This window comes from Ipomoea nil, unplaced genomic scaffold (assembly GCF_001879475.1).
Source record: "Ipomoea nil cultivar Tokyo-kokei standard unplaced genomic scaffold, Asagao_1.1 scaffold1361, whole genome shotgun sequence".
Taxonomy (NCBI): Eukaryota; Viridiplantae; Streptophyta; class Magnoliopsida; order Solanales; family Convolvulaceae; genus Ipomoea; species Ipomoea nil.
This window is the reverse complement of record NW_017617789.1, coordinates 748,230-768,190: the sequence shown is the minus strand read 5'-3', so window position 1 is coordinate 768,190 and position 19,961 is coordinate 748,230. Positions and strand designations below refer to the sequence as shown.

Here is a 19,961-nt window from a genome sequence, read left to right as displayed (position 1 = left end):
CCAAGATTAATAAACATTATCGATACACAAATACTAGTATGTTCCAGTTAAAGAAATAGATCCAATGAGAAACCCAAACCTGTCTTTAATTTTGAACCAAGAAGATGATGATTAACTAATAGAAAAAGAAATTACATTAAAAAATGATGGTGTTTGCCCCATAGTAATGTTAAGACAGCTTCAATTCATTAATTATCATGATTTAATTAATATATTACAAATATAATTGAGAGGCTCACATTGCATATTAAACAAATTGAAATTGATTATTATAAAGATTTTTTAAAAAAATATTATCTTTCAAGATTTCTTGTGTACTCAACACAACATTGACAATATCAAAGCAAAACACATACTAGCTAGCTACAATGCAAATAAATCAAAGCTTTCAAGTTCATGTGGGACAAATCGTACACATTGATATTATTGAACAAATTATGTATTTATATATAAATTTATAAAAATAAATAAAAATACTTGTATTGGATAAGATGGGGATTGACCAGGTGTAATGTATATATTATTATAGAATTAGGTTAAGCTAGCTGGCCACAAAAATAATGCTGATAATGTTTGATATATTATTTATGAAGTACAATGAAGTAGCTATGTGTAACATTTTTGGTTCGAGTACAAATTTTCATAATTAGTCAATTAAAGTCACACATTAAAGCTGATTAACCTCGAAAATATCACGTCATTTCATCCACACACAATGTGATAAGTATGGCATTAATTATTAAAATTTTTTTTAATGTTTATTGTTTTTTAAAAGTAAAATAATATACTAATTTTTATTTTTATTTTTATTTTTTATTTATTTATTTTTTTTTTACACAAGTAACATATAAAGGTAAGTTAATGGGATTGATTGAATTAGTAAAAATAATTAATTTTGTTCTGAACGGTTTAGATTTGATTTACACTATGACTAATTTTCTTTATCCAACAATAATATTATTTCTAATCCTATTGTATATTGTTGTTAAATTTGATAATATGTCTCATTCTTGAGCAAGATTAGTTTCACCGTACAAGAACTTTATGTTACAATATTGAAAAAAATAGGGATATACATAAAGTAAAAAGAAAGTTGCCAGCAAAATTTGGCCATTTGCTAGGTTATTAGTGTGTACGCGCGTGCGTGTGTGTGTATATATATATATATATATATATATATATATATATATATATATATATAATTTTTGGTCTTGAAATGAAGCAAGGAATTGAAGATACTATGGTCTGATCTTATATTAAAAATGTATTTAAAAATAAAAAGAAAACAACTAATCTCATTCATTGACTTGTTCAAATTACATTAATGTTTTTTTTTTTTGTATTTTTTTCAAGATAATGTAGTAATTTTTTAAATGTATTATAGTAGTTTGACCTAGCTTTTGCTCTTTAATTTGTTGCATAACTTTCATAAGTAGATGCCTCAAGCATACACCTCTTACACTAGTGACTCTATTAAATTGTAATATCTGTTCAAATATACCTTTTCAATCGCTCAAAGAATCCATATCGTTCCCACCGAGGCTTGAATCACGACCTCTCATTTAAAAGAATGACTTCATGCCACTTGACCACAAGATCATTAGCTACAAATCAATTTTTTTTGAAAGTCAACCTGGCGGTTGTATTTATAGAAGAGTTAAAATAGAGTCTGGTGGAACATTGTTCCAGTACATAGCAGTATTGAAACTAAGTGCTGAAGTAGCTAAAGTATGAGCTAATAAATTCTGTAAACAAAAAACCTCAAAATAAACAAAAATCTTATTTGAATTTCAAGACTCTTGAAATCAGGATTACTTCTAATAATAAATTCGAATATCATTTAAAAGGTTATGTTGTATATATTATAATAATTTTTTGTAAGATATATAAGGTAAATACATCTAGATCTCACTATAAGATGATCATTCTTGTAAGTCAAAATCTCAAAAATATAATCTTTGACCAAAAAAACAAAGTCTATCAAAATTGTAACTTTTCTTATTAGTTTCTTTGGCTTGTACGTTTCAACTACATGCATATATATTCTTCATTGTAGACATAACTTCTTTTTCCTTTACTAAATTGGTTGTTGAATTCAAACCTCTAAAACTATCTGACATGTACTCAAATCCAGAGACTTGTCAAGAAGAATCATGCCTGGATTTTAACCACTAAAAATTTACCATGCCAATAAAAACACAAATAGAATCAAAGAGCCCAAAGTGGCATGGTAAAAAGTATCATTGTAATTTGTATTATATATATTCGTCAGTCAAAGTTAACCTATATTCCCATAATGTGACAACACAATCACTTGTCTGTAACCAACAAGTGAGACATATTTAATTTACAGTAAAAAAAACTAATCCTTTTATTTAACAATATAATGCCAATCAACTAAGATCACATACCGAAATTAATTATATTCATATCATGTAAGACCTTAAGAGTGAACAAAACACTCCAGACCATCATGATTTTTTAAAGTAATTACATTCACAAGGCTTGAATTCGAGACCTGGAATTAATTAAGTTAGAAAAGACCAACTACTTCTATCAATATCTTCTATGTCACTGGTTCAAATTTCATTAGCAACACTTTTTATCTGCATGGACAGCTCAGTTGGTTACATGGGTGAAGTTTGAGAACAATGGCCCAGGTATAACCTTTGTATTCAGTTGATTTACCATGATTTACATCCTCCCAGATACTCTGTCGGGATGTGAGGGGCCATTGGAGTTTTGGGGATTCAACCTCTTGGGAACAATGATCATTTAAGTCAAATAAATTATAGTGATACTACATATACTCCTAATTTTTACTCTATTATCTACTTGTGTAGTGTGTTCTGATTTAACTATAAAAAAGAGTAACCCACAATATTTATTACTATTTTCTTTCATCAATAAAATTACATGTAGTGAGAGTTTTACTCTATGTGAGTCCATATCATCTTTCATTAAATTATTGTACTTTTAAACAAAAGATTAAAGGTAAAAACTTGATGTATAAGCCAAATTTGTCTTTGAAATTAATTATTGTTGTACACACAATAATTCACCTCCTCCAGCGCAGCCCCACAACTATTTTTTACAGTGATTACTTATTATTACTAATGAAATGATGGTAGTACTAGACAAAGTACCATCATAATTCTAAACATGAAATTTGACACCTAGCTAAAAATAATAATAATAATAAAAGGAAAGTAGCTAGGTAGAGGGCCCACTTGATAGTTCTTTTCATTTGGGAACCTCTCCTTTGTCCTTCAACTGTAACACTAAATTGCTTCACAGAATTTGGAAAGTGACACTGATTTTTGGTTAACATAAACCACAATTTCCCCAATTTTTAGGTCTTGCTGCACCTTTCCTACTCATAGGCCCAACCTGCTGCATGTTATTGTCCTTTTTTTTTTCTTTTTTTTTTTTCTATAACAAAAATCATAGTTTACAATCAATAAATAAAATTGTTGTGAAGAAAAACGAGATCAAAAAATCAAGAACAGAAAACGAAAAAAAAAAAAAAGTTTACGTGTTTAACAGAGAGTCTATGCCGACATGAGCGAAAGAAATCTTTTATTAATTGTGATGATAAAATATTCATGTTTACAATCAGCGTATTTATAGACAATTCTTCGCTCCACTATGCTCCAGCACCGGCCATCTCTTAATAGCATTATGAGACATATAAAACAATTCTAATCCCAACGTATGATTTTATTATAGAGATTTAAAAAAAAATTGCAGTTAATTTTTATAAAATAGACCAAAAAGTAAGAACGAGTAATGTTAACGATTGTGGAGAGCTGTTTGGGAGACTCACGATTTATCTTTTTCAGCGACTCTTAGCATGAATTTTTCATGTTTAGGTTTCGTCTAGTGTAAATTGAAAAATCTAATGTATAAAAAAAAATTATAATGCCATAAGTGTATTTTACACGGTAAAAAGTTTTATATATATATATATATATATATATATATATATATATATATATATATATATATTTCTGATTAAGTAGAAGGTGTAATTTTACAAAAAAAATATACAATGTCATAAGTATACTTTATATTTTGTAAAACTATAATTTTTCTCTAAGTACCTCTGATAAAGTATAATGTATAACTTCATAAAATATTTAGTATTGTGAAATTTACTCTCTTTCTTTTTAATGTACTTACAGAAATGGGGTTTCATTATTTGACACTTCTTTGATCAAAATATATTTAACTTTTTACACTGAATTGTGAGGATTTTATAAGATTTCTCTATTTAACTTTAACTTTGAGTGTTGACATTGCCAAGAATGTGAGAATTTTATAAGATTTCTTTATGGTAAAAAAATAATTTAATAATAATAAAGAATTTGAGTAACTTTTAAAGTAAAACAAAAAGTTGAAGACAAATTGATGTTTGAGTTCATAATTAGAGGGTTAGGATATCTAGGAGTAATAATGTATAGGTTAGGCCAGTAATGAGAAGAGCTTTTATTTGTCTTTAAAAAAAAAAAAAAAAAAAATTCCACCACTTTAAAGATTGCAACTTTACCTTAAGTCACAAAAGGTAACTGGAAAGCACTCTTTGGGGGTTAAAAGAGGTATAATTACCAGCCCATGTTCTCAGAAATCTATAAAGAAAAGCAGATGGAATGAGTGGTAAATAGTGAAAAAGGAGGTCCAATAATTTCAGGAGACTCATTTTACATTGTCTCATTAAAGTTCCAATATTTATGCACACACTCTTTTCATATCTATTTTGACTGTTTACTAAGATTCTTAACAATCAACCCCTCTTAATCAAATTCATCTCAGAGTCTTCTTAGCACAATATTACAATGGCCCAATTTGATAAATAATTATTAGCTAATAGCTGTTAGCTGATTGGGTTAATTAGATGGTATAATAGTTGATAACATTAGCTGATTGTAGAAAGGTGTTTGGTAAATTAGTTGTTAGCTGATAGTTGTTTTGTATAATTTCTTTTCTAAAAAACTAATTGAAAAAGTTGCTTTGAATAATTTTTTGAATTTTAGCATTTTAGAGTTAGAAAAAACTAATTAACCAAACAATTAATAGTGATCAAATAAGCCAAAATTTTTTTATAGGCTAACTATTTTACAAAACATGGCTAATATATCTTTTCTGTATGATTTGTTGACTATTATACAGGATTAGAGTTTACCCAGTACACACCATCACGTAGTGACTATAGATTTTTCATTTGAGTAAAAAAAAATTCTTAATAAGCACTTTGACATTGTTTTTATACAGCAAAAGAACATAAAGAACTACATGAACTATGATAGTGTCACACCTATACTATTTGCTATCAAGAGTGCTCTAATCCACTTGGAAAAAGATCAATTTGTAAATTCTCAAAACCAAGCTTATGCAAAATGTAATGGATGAAAAGGTAAATGGCACGTACATTTAATTTATAAATATAAATGTGTAATTCAATTATTAGTTTAGATTTTTAATTTTTAATAAGTTGAACACGCATAATTTTTTATTTAAAAAAAATATATTTTTTTTACCTATGGCATTATTATAGTAATTTTCTTAATTAAATACATTATTTGAGTAAAACTTTCATATTCCATTATATTACTCTAATATATAGCTTTGTTATTGATTTTTTTTTTTTTTTTTTTTTACTTTTATTTGATGAGCATTGATGATGTTATTGAGTTTGGCAAAAGTTTGATTTTTTTTTTTTTTGTCAAGCCATGAAGTGTTCTGAGTAGGTCTGAACTGTAGGAGTAGGGGTGTAAATGAGCCGAGCAGCTCGCGAGCCGCTTGCGAGCGGCTCGGTCAAAGCTCGGCTCGAGCTCGGTCAAAATCGAGCTCGAGCCGAGCTCAAGCGGCTCATTTAGTAATCGAGCTCGAGCCGAGCCTAGATATTCTAGGCTCGTGGCTCGTCGAGCCGCTCGCGAGCCATATAATATATAGTATATATAATACATAATATCATATAATATAATATAATAATAATAATATATAAAAATAATAATTAGAAATTAAAATTTTAAACTCAAAATCCCTAAAAGATTTCTATTATTTATGTAAAGTAGTTTGAATTTTTAATCAAAAGTTTTAAATAGGTCAAATTCAATGTAAAACTCGAGCTCGAACTCGAGCTCAAGATCGAACTCGAGTTCGAACTCGAACAATCGAGTTGCTCGAGCCGAGCTCGAGCAGTCCAAAAATTACCGAGCTCGAGCTCGAGCATCAATTCTTGAGCTCGATCGAGCCCGAGCTCGAACACGAGCCGAGCCTTCATTAACGAGCTCGAGCTCGAGCCTACCCAGGTTCGAGCTCGAGCTCGAGCCTACCCAGGTTCGAGCTCGGCTCGGCTCGTTTACACCCCTATGTAGGAGGCATCTTTAAGCTCATACCATACTCAGACTAATAAAATATACTATTAATTATATATATATATATATATATATATATATATATATATATATATATATATATATATATATAGAAGAGCGCTCATATGCGGCGGGGTCTTACGGTGCGGCGGTGCGGTCAAATTCCATAATACACCAACAGTGTTAACAATATGCACCAACAGTATAATAAAAACACACCCCAATGAAATGTAATAAAACATCACAAAATACACCACAGAAAACACACCATATAACTCACCACCCCCAATGGTGTATTTCCGAACAGTGTATGGTGTTTTTACTCACACCTAATGGTGTGTGTTTGGTGATGCAGGGCTCTGTTTACTCTGTTTTGTGTGGTGTATTTCCTAACGTTGATGGTGCATATTTGGTGAACTATTGGTGTTGCCGCACCGTAAGAAATAACCGCACCGTAAGACACTGCCGCACCTGAACCCGCATATATATATATATATATATATATATATATATATATATATATATATATATATATATATATATATATATAAAGAGAGAGGGATGAAAAGATTGGATGACTAGGAAAATTCGCAATTACTATTTGATAGTATGTACTAGATAAATCTCATTATTATATAATAATATGCAAATAATTCACACTAAAAAAATCAATTGACTTGATTGAAAGGATGTTGATAAAAATTAAATTTGTGACCATCTCGATGAGACCCTACCTTGTTGATTAGTGATATACTGATAGATTTGTTTGATCTAAGTGGAGTTTAACTTGTTTTTGTCTTTTAACTTAACACTTATAAAGGCTTGGTATATTAAAGGTGAAAAAGACTAAATGCATAATCCATCTTCTTCTTTTCTTTTTTACTCTCTCTTCTTGATTTTTTTTTTTTTTTTGGCATTTTAAATCTAATACTTCAATTAGTATGTACGCTTAACTTTTTTTTTTTTTTTTTAAAGAAAAAAACATGTTTTTTTTTTTTTTCTCACTTTGGGTCTTATGAGTTTAATGACATTCTCTATTGGTGCTCGACAATGGAAAATGTTATTATAAATGCACAACTTTAAAACTTTTTTTTTTTAACTTTTAATTCTTTCAATGAGAAATCTAATAAAATTTTATTAGATTCTGTCACATGACATATGAGTAATTAAAACTTATATATGTGCAAAGATCACACTCTTTGTGAAACCAACCTTACACATTACTTCTATTCTATTGGTAGAGCATGACTCCCGTACTTAAAAGTCACGATTTTGATTCTTGTCAATACCCTCTTGGTCGAACCAATCACACAAAGTCTTCCTAGTGTGATTTACCTCTTATATGATTTGTGGGCTATTACATAGGAGTGATGTTTACTTAGTGCACACCCTCGGGTAGTCGTTACTAATTTCCCTCGTTACAAACAAAAAAATCACTCTTTGCAAGAGCATTCTATTTGAAAAGATATTTTAATTTTGTCCATAAATTTTGGTTGCTCACAAGTTATGTAACAAAATTCAACGAGATTTCATTGAAGGACAAAAAGTGAAAAAAAAAATTGTAATTGTATACTTATATTGACAACTTTTATAGTCATGAACTAAAAGGCTTGTACCATAAATTAGGAGTATTATACCTTGACATTTTGTGGACAAAATAGACTCAACCATTATATATATAACTTCTATTATGTATAATACTCAATCTATTTCCCTCTTCATTTATTAATTACGTTCATTTTTTCTATCCATTATTATTATACTTATTTCAAAAGAAAATGATACATGGACTTCAATAGAATAAAATTTTCGTCACATTTGTGATTTTATTGATAGATCAAAAGATAGATAGAGTAATAACAACAGTTGGCTACTCTGATTTCTGGATAGATCAAAACAGGCCGGGCAACAGAAGAATAAAAGTTAGAAGTGTAATATTACTCTCTTTCAATTTAAAGTTTTAATAAATAAAATTCATATCATTTCAAATTATAAATTTTTATTTTTTATATTGACCACTAAAATTTACGTATCATGGATTAAAGGAAAAATTGTAATTTATGCCCCTCACAAATATGCCAATTATCAATGTTACACCTGAATTATTAGTGATATAAATGTTTCCCCTCAATTTTCAATACGTGACATATATTCCCCCTCCCCCGAATTATTAGTGATGTAAATGTGGTTACCCGTCGTCTTTCTTGTTTAAAGACCACATTTTCTTCCTTCAATTTTTCTTTCTTCGATTGTTTTCCTTCTGTCGACAACAATTTTTCTCCTTCTTCATATTAGGGGAGGGGCAATATATATCACGTTTTAAAAATTGAGGGGCAACACTTACATCACTAATAATTCAGAGGTGACATTAATAATTAACATATTTGTGAGGGGCATAAATTACAATTTTCCTTGGATTAAATTACTAGTCTTTAAAATAAATCAAAATCGTTTTACGTAAAAGCACATAGTTATAGTCTTAAAATAAATCAAAATCGTTTTACGTAAACGCACATAGTTATAGTTGATACAAGGATACAAGAATACAAGATGTTATATATCTCCAATAATTACTTGATATTTACTGGGTGGTGAAAATGATGTTTATTTATTTATTTTTTGAATTAATTTCACTTTTCATCCCATGATTTTTGAGATCTTGTCATTTTTGGTGCATAATTTTAATTTTTAATTTTGATCTTTAACTTTGTTATTTTTATTAGTTTTGGCCATTTCAGTCAAATTGACAGCAAAATGTTGCCGTATTTTATATTTTAGGGGCAAAATCGTCATCCCAAAGAAAGATTTTTATTATCTAAACAAAAAAAAAAATCATATTAAGAGAAAAATAAAAGTTTGTCAATCGTCAACGCTATAAATCCCATAGACCTATGTCTAGTTTCTGCCCGTGTTCCCCATTATTCTCATTGATCAAACACCTACATATATGATTTTACAGTGATTTTGTTTGAATATTGAAGATGTTTCCTTGAGATGTCGATTTTACACCTAAAAATATAAAATCCGGCAACATTTCACCATCAATTTGGCTAAAATGACCAAAACTGATAAAAATAACAAAGTTAGACACTAAAATTAAAAAATTTTAAAGTTATGTACCAAAAGTGATAGAACCTCAAAAGTCGTAAGACCAAAATGAAATTATTGTTAATTTTTTTTTTGAAAGGTAATGATTAGTTTAATCCACTTAAAATGAAAGTTCTAGTAGAGTAGAGAGTAGATATACAACTTTAATATCATTCCATTATTGTACTTCAATCTTTCATTGAAGGAGAGAATAAGAAAAAACCCCTTTCACCAACCGATGCTTATCCAAATTAATTAATGGACACATGTGTCTTTGTTACCTTGATTAATTATTGTGTTTTAAATCATTAAATTTGTTTTCGATTTTGTTTCAAATTAGGGGAAACGATAAGAATACTCATCCTCGTTTGGATAACATTAATGCCATTTAAGAGTTGGTGTGTAGAGATAGACTAGAGAGTACGCAGAGATGTTGCAATATTAGACATATTAGTTAGTTTATATATATGGGTGTGTGTAATAATTCTTAGAGCCATGAATAAAAATGCTACAAGTAATTTGGTTGTAATTTTAGTTTTTCAATCCATAATTTCACTACACATTAGTTGTTACGCACGCATATATAATTAAATTCAACTAGTTGACACTTTCAAAACAAATTAAAAGATTATCGATATTTTAAAAAATCTCAAAACATTCATCGAGGGTCCGAGGTAAAATATTTCAGTTAAAAATAATTAACACAGTTATGTTAGTTTTGTCAATTAACTTTTTTTTTTTTAAATGGAAATTTTCAAATTCTTAGCAACTTGACTTTTAAGTTTTAAACTCTATTTCACCCAAAAAAAAAAAAAAATTAAACTCTATATTGTACCGTTCAATATTTTACTTTATTCTAACAACTATTAATCTATCATTTTGATATAATGTGGTCACATTTTGTGTAATTTTTCTCATTTTCTTTCTTTCTAACCTTATATCAATTTTTTTTTTTAAGGGGGAAAAGAAAAAGTCTATGTCCAATTTAGTGATCTACGTTAAGCCTATTTATAGATTAAAAATGAAAAAAGATGTACAAGCAAGAAAATAAAATAGACAAGCAACCTTATCAATTACTTTGTAATGTTTGTATCATGATTGGTTTTGTACGTGACTTGTGCTGGTACACAAGTATAGTGTTTGTACTCCACCTACACCAATTAACTTCTTTCACTAAACTTGCTACATTATCATCAAGACTCTTTAATATAATATAAAAAGGCACTTCTGAACGTGTTACTTAGTTAATTTAGTAATTACAATATTTCAAGTTTGACTCTGACATATTGATCTTTTCCAGTTAAGCCAATTAGCTATGGATAATCTAATTAAACTGGTTTATCTTTTTATGGATGGTCTTTTACTAGTTAAAATCACCCAGTGCACATCTTTGGATTCAATCTTTCAATCTTATAGTTGTATTTGTAACACACTTACTAATTAAAATATCAACTTAGCATTTATGTTATTGTCACAAAGTCAACTTTACCCTTTTTATGTTATTAAAATGTACTCATTTTATATTATTACAAGTAATGCATTAAATCAGTAACAGTGATAGGTTGGATAAAATCTTGAAAGCAAGGTCAAGACTACCCACAAAAAAATAAGATAAAATAAAATTAATCAAGTTATGGAGTTATATTTTTGACATAAAATCACAGTAATTTAGTGTAACTCTTATTCTCTTAATTTTTGTCTTTAAAAAATAGAAGTCACTACATAAATAAATAAGTAAATGACTTGATAAAAATATACAAAGGATTACACACACGTACATATCCGAAACTTCTACTTTGCCCGTAACAGCTAATTATACCGAGTAAGAGTCAATTTTAATAGTACTTATTTACTCAATAAATCTCGATATATAGGCTCTGGATCCCATGAGGTCACATAAATGGATGAGATTATGAGATCCAATCTCATCCATTAAATCAATAGTAATAGAAGGTTGAGATCGAAAGAGATTGTAATGTAATTAAGGTAGTATTTTAACCATAAGGGTGAAGAAGTAATTTTAATATTGTTGTTATTTTTGGTTACAAATTAAAAGGAATATTTACCATATGAATATATGAAATATTAATGGTAGTAGATTGCAGTAATATTATGTCAAGCGCTGTGATTAAAACTTCGAGAGCAAAAAGATATCGCAGGAGTACTATTTTTCGGTGGCGGAAATGGCTAATACGGCAACATGTATGTGCATTTTAACTGGGGTTGTATTGGTCTCCGTATAGACGTCTGTGCAGTTGGTATGTTAAGTGTGTGCGACTAACAGTGCTTGTGTGTGCAACTCCATGTGTCGGAGATAATCGGTTTTAGTTCAAACAAGATATGACTACTTAAAGGGATATGTGGGTGTGTGTGGGAATTGTGAGATGTGGTAGCAAGACGAGAAATTGTAGCTTTATAACCAGCATTATGTAACATCGGTACGGCGTGTGTTTGAATCCGCTATGTATGCACCGCAACCTCTACTTTGACGTATGTGTTGCGTGCAAAAAAAATGTGTGATAAGAATAAGCTGACTATGTTGGCATTATGTTTGAATATGTTCGTAGGTGGGTGAGTGGAATTGACGAGGCGTGTGCAAATGGGGGGGGGGGTTGGTGTTGACCATGGTCCTAGACTCCTAGTAAGAAGTGAGAATAAAGGACTCGATGAAAAATGTTTTTTTCCACATTGGAGTAAGAGTAAAGGTTAGTTTCTCAACGGAGAATGAAATGTGCAGTAGCGTATGTAGGTGTGTGCAAAAACCTTGTATTTGTATTTTATATTTTTTTGACAAAATGGTTGCGTGTTTGTATAGGTGACATGGGCTGCATAAGTTACTATGACAGTAGTGTGCATTACTGCCGGTGTGTGTGTGTGCAGTAGGCTGGGAGATAAATGCATGCACAATTTATTTAAATATACATACGTGTGCATGTGCTTATGTTGGCTTGTGCAAAAATATGAGCATGTATTAGCACCTTGTATAATGAGATATTAAAAATGTAAAGGAAATACTTATTGCATCCAGTACATAAAATGTGAGCACCGTGGTGAAAAATCCAGAAGGTTTTAAAAAAAGTAGAAACTAATATGTACGCAGAAGTTGTAAATGCGGCCAAGAACACCAACTACCAAAACTTGCATTCAACGAGCACCACCCACACTGTTGACAATCGCTTCCAGGCGTGTGTTTTTATGAAACATTAGAATTTCAAAGACATACCGCACACGCAAGGCGAGCAACGCACGTGCATCACCCCTACTGAGCCCGCAATCCCAAGAAACAATCGACTAGCCTACGTACGTCTCCATGTGACGCATTGCAAACACCCGACAATCCAACTTGTTTTTGGCATCGTGCCATGACATGCGGACTCTCCTAGGGATTAACTGCAGTACCTTCACATACAGTTCTGGAAAACTAGCATCCTAAAAAAAAACAGACAGCACATCTTTCTGCAAAAATACAATGAACAAAACGCAAAATGAATACAATGATGACTAGTTTATATTGAAACGATATTAGTAAAAAAAAAATAATCATAACAAAGATGTAGGACGTATAAATACCAACATAGTGGGGGTATCCAACACCAGGAGGGGATACAAATACCTCTGAACCGTTCTCTACAAGGAAAACAATCAAACAAAGATAACTTTTCCAGCCAATAAAAATAAAAGATGAAACAAACACAATTGCAAGGAAATTCGCACATGCCATAACAATTCGCACACACAATAATATTGAAATGCACACAGCAAAAAATAGATGACCCACTTTTTCCCACGTAGCAAACTGAGGGACAGTGGTGTAAGATATGAGCGGGAGAGAGAGGGAGTTGTTGGTTGGTTTCAATATACGAGTTTAAGATGACAAACTTTGACCATCTTGGCTTTATAACTAGACCAATAACACAAGACCAGTACTAAGCCATTACATAATGGGAAATACAGTGGTCCCCTTAATCCATTATATTGCATATAAGCATTCTCTGAAGTATACTGAACTCATGTGATCCCTACTGTTCTAGAGTCAATAAGATTCTACTCCATATGTAACAAAGGAAATTTAAAAAATCATGCGAAATTGCCAATCATCTATACAAAATTCATATTCGAAGTCTGAATAAACTAAGAGAAAAAAATATATATAAGCTAACCTTGATGCATTATTGATGGGAAAAAGCAGGTCATCTATATACCTAGATTGCATACGCCGAAATCATAAAATGCACAGACCACCACCCAAAAAAATAAAAATAAAAAACAAACAAAAAACCAGAACCGCAACCATCCCCCCACCCATCAACACCATCCATAGCACCACAACCCACCACCACCCACCCCACACCCACAACAATACCCCCACCCAATACCCCAAACAACCAAAATGTAAAGAATGACGTAGATTGCACTCGCCGAAATCATAAAACGCACACACCACTACCAAGCATCACCGGCAAGCACACACACCCTCCACCCCGCCTAAAATAATGTCGTAAAAAAAAACACTAACCATCCGGAACCGCAACCATCCCCCCACCCATCAACACTATACGGAGCACAACAACCCACCACCACCCACCCAACATTCACAGCAATACCCCCACACAATACCCCAAATAACCAAAATGTAACAATGACGTAAACTGCACTCACCGAAATCATAAAACGCACACACCACTATCAAGCACCACGGCAAGCCCACACACCTCCCACCCCGCCTCAAATAAAGTGTTAAAAACAAAAAAAAAAACAAAAAACCAAGGCGAACACACCAAACGCAGAAAACTGAGAAAAAAAAAACACAGTACCCCGACGCCGAACATACCCCAAACATATTGAGCCAACAAATTATATACAATCACCAACTCCATGCCGAAACCCTACCCACCCCACCGCCAAACACCAACAACAAGACCCCCCATTCCCCTCTCCCCAAAACCGCGGAAATCGCTGGAAAAAAAAAAAAAAAAACAAAGCAGTATACTACACAAACCGCGAACAACGCCGGAAAAAGCCCCTAATACCCGACAAAAACCCACTCCCACGACACACGCAAAAAACCTGGATTGGAGCAGGAAGAGACCCCCCTCTTACGCTTGGACTGGCGGTTTGAAGCATTCTCCATGACGAAAGCTAAGACTGATGATGAAAAACTACCGGCGTCGAACACTGGGGATAGGAGATTAGCCGGAGAAGACACGCGCAGCAGAGAAGCCTGGAAGACGCACCCTAATCAGAGAATAAGAGAAAATCGGGAAGGAGAATAATTAATATAACAAAATCGGAAACAACCATAAATAACAACGCACAAGCCAATAAAATATGCTAAATAATTAATATAACCAATTAAAGACATAAGCATAAAGACAACAAAGCCCCTACATGTATACAAAACTCAGCGCACGTGCACTTATTGCAGAATTCATCTGGAACGTTAAAACCAACTAATCTACGTACAAGATTGAGCCTCACCACCTCACCTGCCAATGGTAACCTCACCTGATTCAAAATCTATATATATATATATATATATATATATATATATATATATATATATATATATATATATATAGAGAGAGAGAGAGAGAGAGATGACCACGGTTCCGGTTCGAACCAGAACCGTGACTGTGCGAACCGGAACCTATAAGGTTCCGGTTAAAGTTTGTAAAATCTTGGAACCGGAACCGGGTTCCGGTTCTGGTTCCAAACCGGAAAAAAATAAATATTATAGTGTTTTTTTTAATTTCTTTTTAATAATTCCGGTTAGAACCGGAACCGGAACCTTACTATAAGGTTCCGGTTCCGGTTTCGCCATCCACGGAACCAGAATCGGCGGTTCCGAACTGGTACCGGAACCGTGGTCACCCCTATATATATATATATATATATATATATATATATATATATATATATATATATATATATATATAATTAGGTTCAAATGTGGTTGTGCGAGTGAGAGGAGAGGCACTGATCTTGTCAAAATCAAACGTCTAGTATTAACAATTATTAAAAAAAAATGCGGTGGTAATTTGATAAATTTTCGTATTGGGCAAACTTAAGGTATGTGGTTTTCTTTCTTTATGTGCGTGATTTCTGTGCTTAAGGTGAGTTAGCAGTTGAAACTTAAGGTGTGTTGATTTATAGCTTTAGGTGCGTTATTTTGCTTCTTAAGGTGCGTGATTTGTGTGTTTAAGGTGCGTCATTTGTTGAAACTTAAGGTGAGTTGATTTAGAGCGTTAGGTGTGTGGGTTATAATATTTAGGTACTTCATTTTAAAATTTTGGGTGCGTGATTTGTGTTCTTAGGTGCTTTATTTGTGTGCTTAAGACGTGTGGTTTGTGTACTGAAGGTATGTCATTTTCATGTTTAAGGTTAAGTTTCTTGGTTCCTTCCAGAGACGTGTTTTTTTTTAAAATTTTTTTTTAATTGATTTGAGCCGTTGATCTAGATTTAATCAACGGCTCAGATTAAAACGCATGTCCGCACTTGAGCAAATTCCCACACCAGAACCACTCCAAATATATATATATATATATATATATATATATATGTTGTTAGTTATACTAAATATTATCCACATCGCAAAGAAAACTATATAAAGCATATTAGTCCAAACTTATTCTTTTACTTTTTAAAGATTTTTGTTGAAAAATGCACTGCTATATTCTTTTTTTTTTTCTTTTTTCTTTTTTTTTTTTAAATATTACTCTTACTGCATGTTTAATCTTATTAGATGTCGGGAAAAAACAGCAATTATATTGTGGACCGCGGTCTACAAAGCTTTATGAACCATGATTCAAAATGACAGACAATATAGGGTATCTAAACTGACACTATCTCACGTGTTATTTTTATTATATTATCAAATGAATCTGCAATTGAATTGAAATGAAACTGTAACTGTGTTAAAATGAAACTGCAATGTATACAAAATGAAACCGAAAATAACAATTTCACATATTTGAGTGTATATTGTTCAGTGAAACTGTAATTATATCAAAATGATACTGTAGTTGTTTTGAAATAAAATTGGAGTGCATATTTGATGCCTGGACCACAATGCATTGTGGACCGCAGTCTACAGTATAATTTGCTAGGAAAAAAAATTATCAAAACCATGATAATATGAATTTAAATACTAATTGAAATGAACAAGAATATTGGCCATAATAATCTCAATACACTTTTAGAGAAAATCGTAAAATTTTTATTCTTGGTAAAATAAATCTCGTTTGGCATAACATGTTTGAATTATTAAATTAAGAGTCCTTAATTAGATAACCAACAATTTGCAACATATCATATCATATATCAATTTTATAATTACTATGATGAAAAAAAATTCATATGACATGGGATGTTAAAATTATTTATTAGTGTCAAAGTAAGGTGTCATTTAAAAATATATTTTGTAATTAATTAGTTACAGTGTGTCATTTTGTGTGGATTGTTTTTTTTTTTTTTTTGGGTGTATAAAATTGTCAAATAAGTCATATAAGTCATATTAGATTACCATTTACCAACATGATCGTGTGACTAACCTATTACTGCAACGTGGTGTCCAACGTGCCATTGTGTTCCACGTCAGCAAAGCCTCATACTTCTCTTGGTCCCTTCACGTTCTATATAAGAGCTCCAATCCGCTCTTATCATTTTATCTTCAAATATACAAAACACCCCGCAAAGGCTTTAAGAAAAAAAAAAAAAAAAAAAAAGTCTAAAAACTAAAAATCTTTCACAGGTCCCACGTTTCTTCCCGTCGGTAATTGTAACTAAGCCGGAAATGAATATTCCGGCGAGAAATCCCTTTCTTCACAAATGTAATGTCCGTGCTTCAGTTCATCACCGTCACGTTTTCCGTGAAAATCCCTAACCGAAACCACACTCTTTCTCATTCTCTTCTTCAACTACCTCACGAAAGAGTGAGAACGGGAGAAGGTATAAAAATAGCAATTTCCCAGTTTTTCCTCGCGTAAATATAACCGATTGCTGTACTTCTGATTGATTCTGTGATACGATCTTTGTTATATGACGATGATCGGTTGAAGCTGTTTTCAAAGCATTAATTTCGTGATATTTTTTTTTTTGGTTCTTTTCGTGAATTTGTGTAAATTGTGGTATCAATTCTGAAAAGATTGAGCTGTGGTTTTGATTCTGATTTGACTTTGAACGCGCAAAGCTAGTTTCTGAGAATTTGCAGCAGAACTGCCTTGTCCGAGTTTTTGTGTGTAAGGAAAGAGAGAGAGATAGAAAACGAGTATATTTAGACTGTACAGAGAGAGAAGCAGAGAGGAGGAGGGTTTAGGCTATAGTGTAGCAGAGGAATTACGACTTGTGAAGATAGAAATGCCGGTGACGAAGATTCAACCGATCGATTCGCAAGCTTACGGAGAATCATCGATTCGAAATGACTCCGCCAAGCCGGTTTCGAAATCTCGATTCAAGAGGTTCTTCGATCGACCGTTTCCAAGCGTTCTACGGAATTCATCTACGTCGGAGAAGCTCAACGCGGCCGCCGTGGCTGGTGGAGAGTTGCCGTACGGCAAGGAAGGATTTCCAGCCGCCGCGGTTGAGTTCGAACCGAGCTCGGTTTGCCTGGCGAAGATGGTTCAGAATTTCATCGAGGAGAGCAATGAGAAGCAGCCGTCGAAGGCCGTGAAATGCGGACGCAACCGCTGCAATTGCTTCAACGGCAACGGCGACGACAGTTCCGATGACGATTTTGATTTCTCTACCTTTGGCTTCGCTGATTCCCTCTCAAACTCTTCCTCTTTCGGCGACTCTTCCGATACTCTCAAGGTACCTACCTAATTTCCAGAATTTTCCTACTTTCTATATCAATTAATGTTCCGATCAATCATCTGATTGAGTTTCTGCTGTTACAATCCAGAGCTTGGTTCTTTGTGCGAGCGTTGCCGAGAGAAACATATTAGCAGACACCTCCAAAATTGTAGAGAAGAACAAAGCCTGCAAGCGTAAAGACGATTTCAGGAAAATTGTCGCCGACGGCCTCCTAGCTCTCGGCTACACCGCTTCCATCTGTAAATCCAAATGGGAAAAGACCTCCTCGATTCCAGCAGGTTTGTTGTTTGTATACATATTCAATATCTGTACGTATTTATGATTATTACAGTATTTATTATTGTTAATTAATAAATCGGTTCTAAGATGAATGGTGTATATTTTGCAGGTGAATATGAGTATATTGATGTAATTGTGGAAGGCGAAAGAGTGTTGATCGATGTGGATTTCCGATCGGAGTTTGAGATCGCAAGGTCAACGGGAAGTTACAAGGCGATTTTGCAGTTGTTGCCGTTCATTTTCGTCGGAAAATCCGATCGGCTGCAGCAGATTGTTTCGATCGTGTCGGAGGGCGCGAGGCTGAGCTTGAAGAAAAAGGGGATGCACATGGCTCCCTGGCGTAAAGCGGAGTATATGAAAGCCAAGTGGCTCAGCCCTTACACCCGCGCTTCTCCTCCTCCTCCTCCTCCGCCGCCGCCGCCGATTGAAGGCGAAGTTGATCCTGAGCCGGAAGCGGCTAGGGAAGAGGTTGAAACTGAAGCTGAGAGCGAGTGTGGAGAGTTAGACCTGATTTTTGGAGAGAAAGAGACGGCATTATCTGTCTCACCGGCGCTGCCGTCGCCGCCGCCGACGCCGAAACAGCCGGAAGTGATGCAATGGCAACCGCCGGCAATAAAGCCGAAAGGCACTGATAAAAGAAACAAGGTCGTCGTCACCGGATTGGCTGCCCTCCTCAAGTAGAAATCCCAAAAAATTTTGTTTTTTTTTTACTCGGATAAATTCCTAACCTTTTCCATTTATTTTATTTTTCCTCCCAGTATATAGAGAGAGATGGAGTCCAGATAATCGGAAATCTTTATATATTTTCCCTTTTAATTTTTTCTTTAAATTTTCGTCCCTTGTTTTTCGTCGCAGGGTCTGATGTAAGAAAAAAAAAAAAAGAAAATCTATATACCCCCTGTAATAAACTCTAGTTATAGAAACAAAAAAAAAAAATTGAAATTTTCAAAATGAATATTTTACTACGTAATTTATTTGTCCATTTATACATGGTATGTTAATATATTGCGTTATGGAATATGGATGGGTTTTAGGTGAGATCGGAAAACACCAAGGGGTGACGCCGCCGTGACGGCAGTGGCCGTCTAAAGTCGCCGTGGAGCGGAGGTAATAAGGGGGAAAGAAAGGGGGATTTTCATTTGAATAACGTGATATTCTCTCTCCGTGTGGGTTGCCAATCATTCTTTTTCTTTTTCTTTTTTCCTTTTTTTATAAAAAAATAAAATTCTTTTTCCTACACAATAATAATCTGCTGGTAAATTCAAGCTTTAACTATTTAGTTTGACCAAATTTAATTCTTCAAATTTCTGAATCAATCAAATATTGGGAGCATTAAATGCCAGTCTAATTCCTATATAACCATACATGTCCGCTCAATAGTTTTCTTGGACACGGGCTTAGACATGA

At 32.8% G+C, this 19,961-nt stretch overlaps 1 protein-coding gene across 1 annotated transcript; it reads left to right on the top strand.

Annotated features, from left to right (window-relative positions):
* The first annotated feature begins 17,137 nt into the window (after positions 1 to 17,137).
* Positions 17,138 to 19,506, top strand: LOC109185906. The gene is made up of 3 exons (XM_019335885.1): positions 17,138 to 18,272; positions 18,364 to 18,553; positions 18,664 to 19,506. Exons 1-3 carry the CDS (start codon positions 17,820 to 17,822, stop codon positions 19,233 to 19,235), a joined length of 1,215 nt encoding a protein of 404 aa, XP_019191430.1. The 5' UTR covers positions 17,138 to 17,819; the 3' UTR covers positions 19,236 to 19,506.
* The last annotated feature ends 455 nt before the right edge of the window (positions 19,507 to 19,961 follow it).

Bases quoted from the DNA above. Each gene is read 5' to 3' on its own strand.
- LOC109185906 (XM_019335885.1), top strand. From the start codon at position 17,820: ATGCCGGTGACGAAGATTCAACCGATCGATTCGCAAGCTTACGGAGAA. The intron at 18,273-18,363 runs GTACCTACCTAA...GTTACAATCCAG, and splicing joins ACTCTTCCGATACTCTCAAG to AGCTTGGTTCTTTGTGCGAG. The intron at 18,554-18,663 runs GTTTGTTGTTTG...TATATTTTGCAG, and splicing joins GACCTCCTCGATTCCAGCAG to GTGAATATGAGTATATTGAT.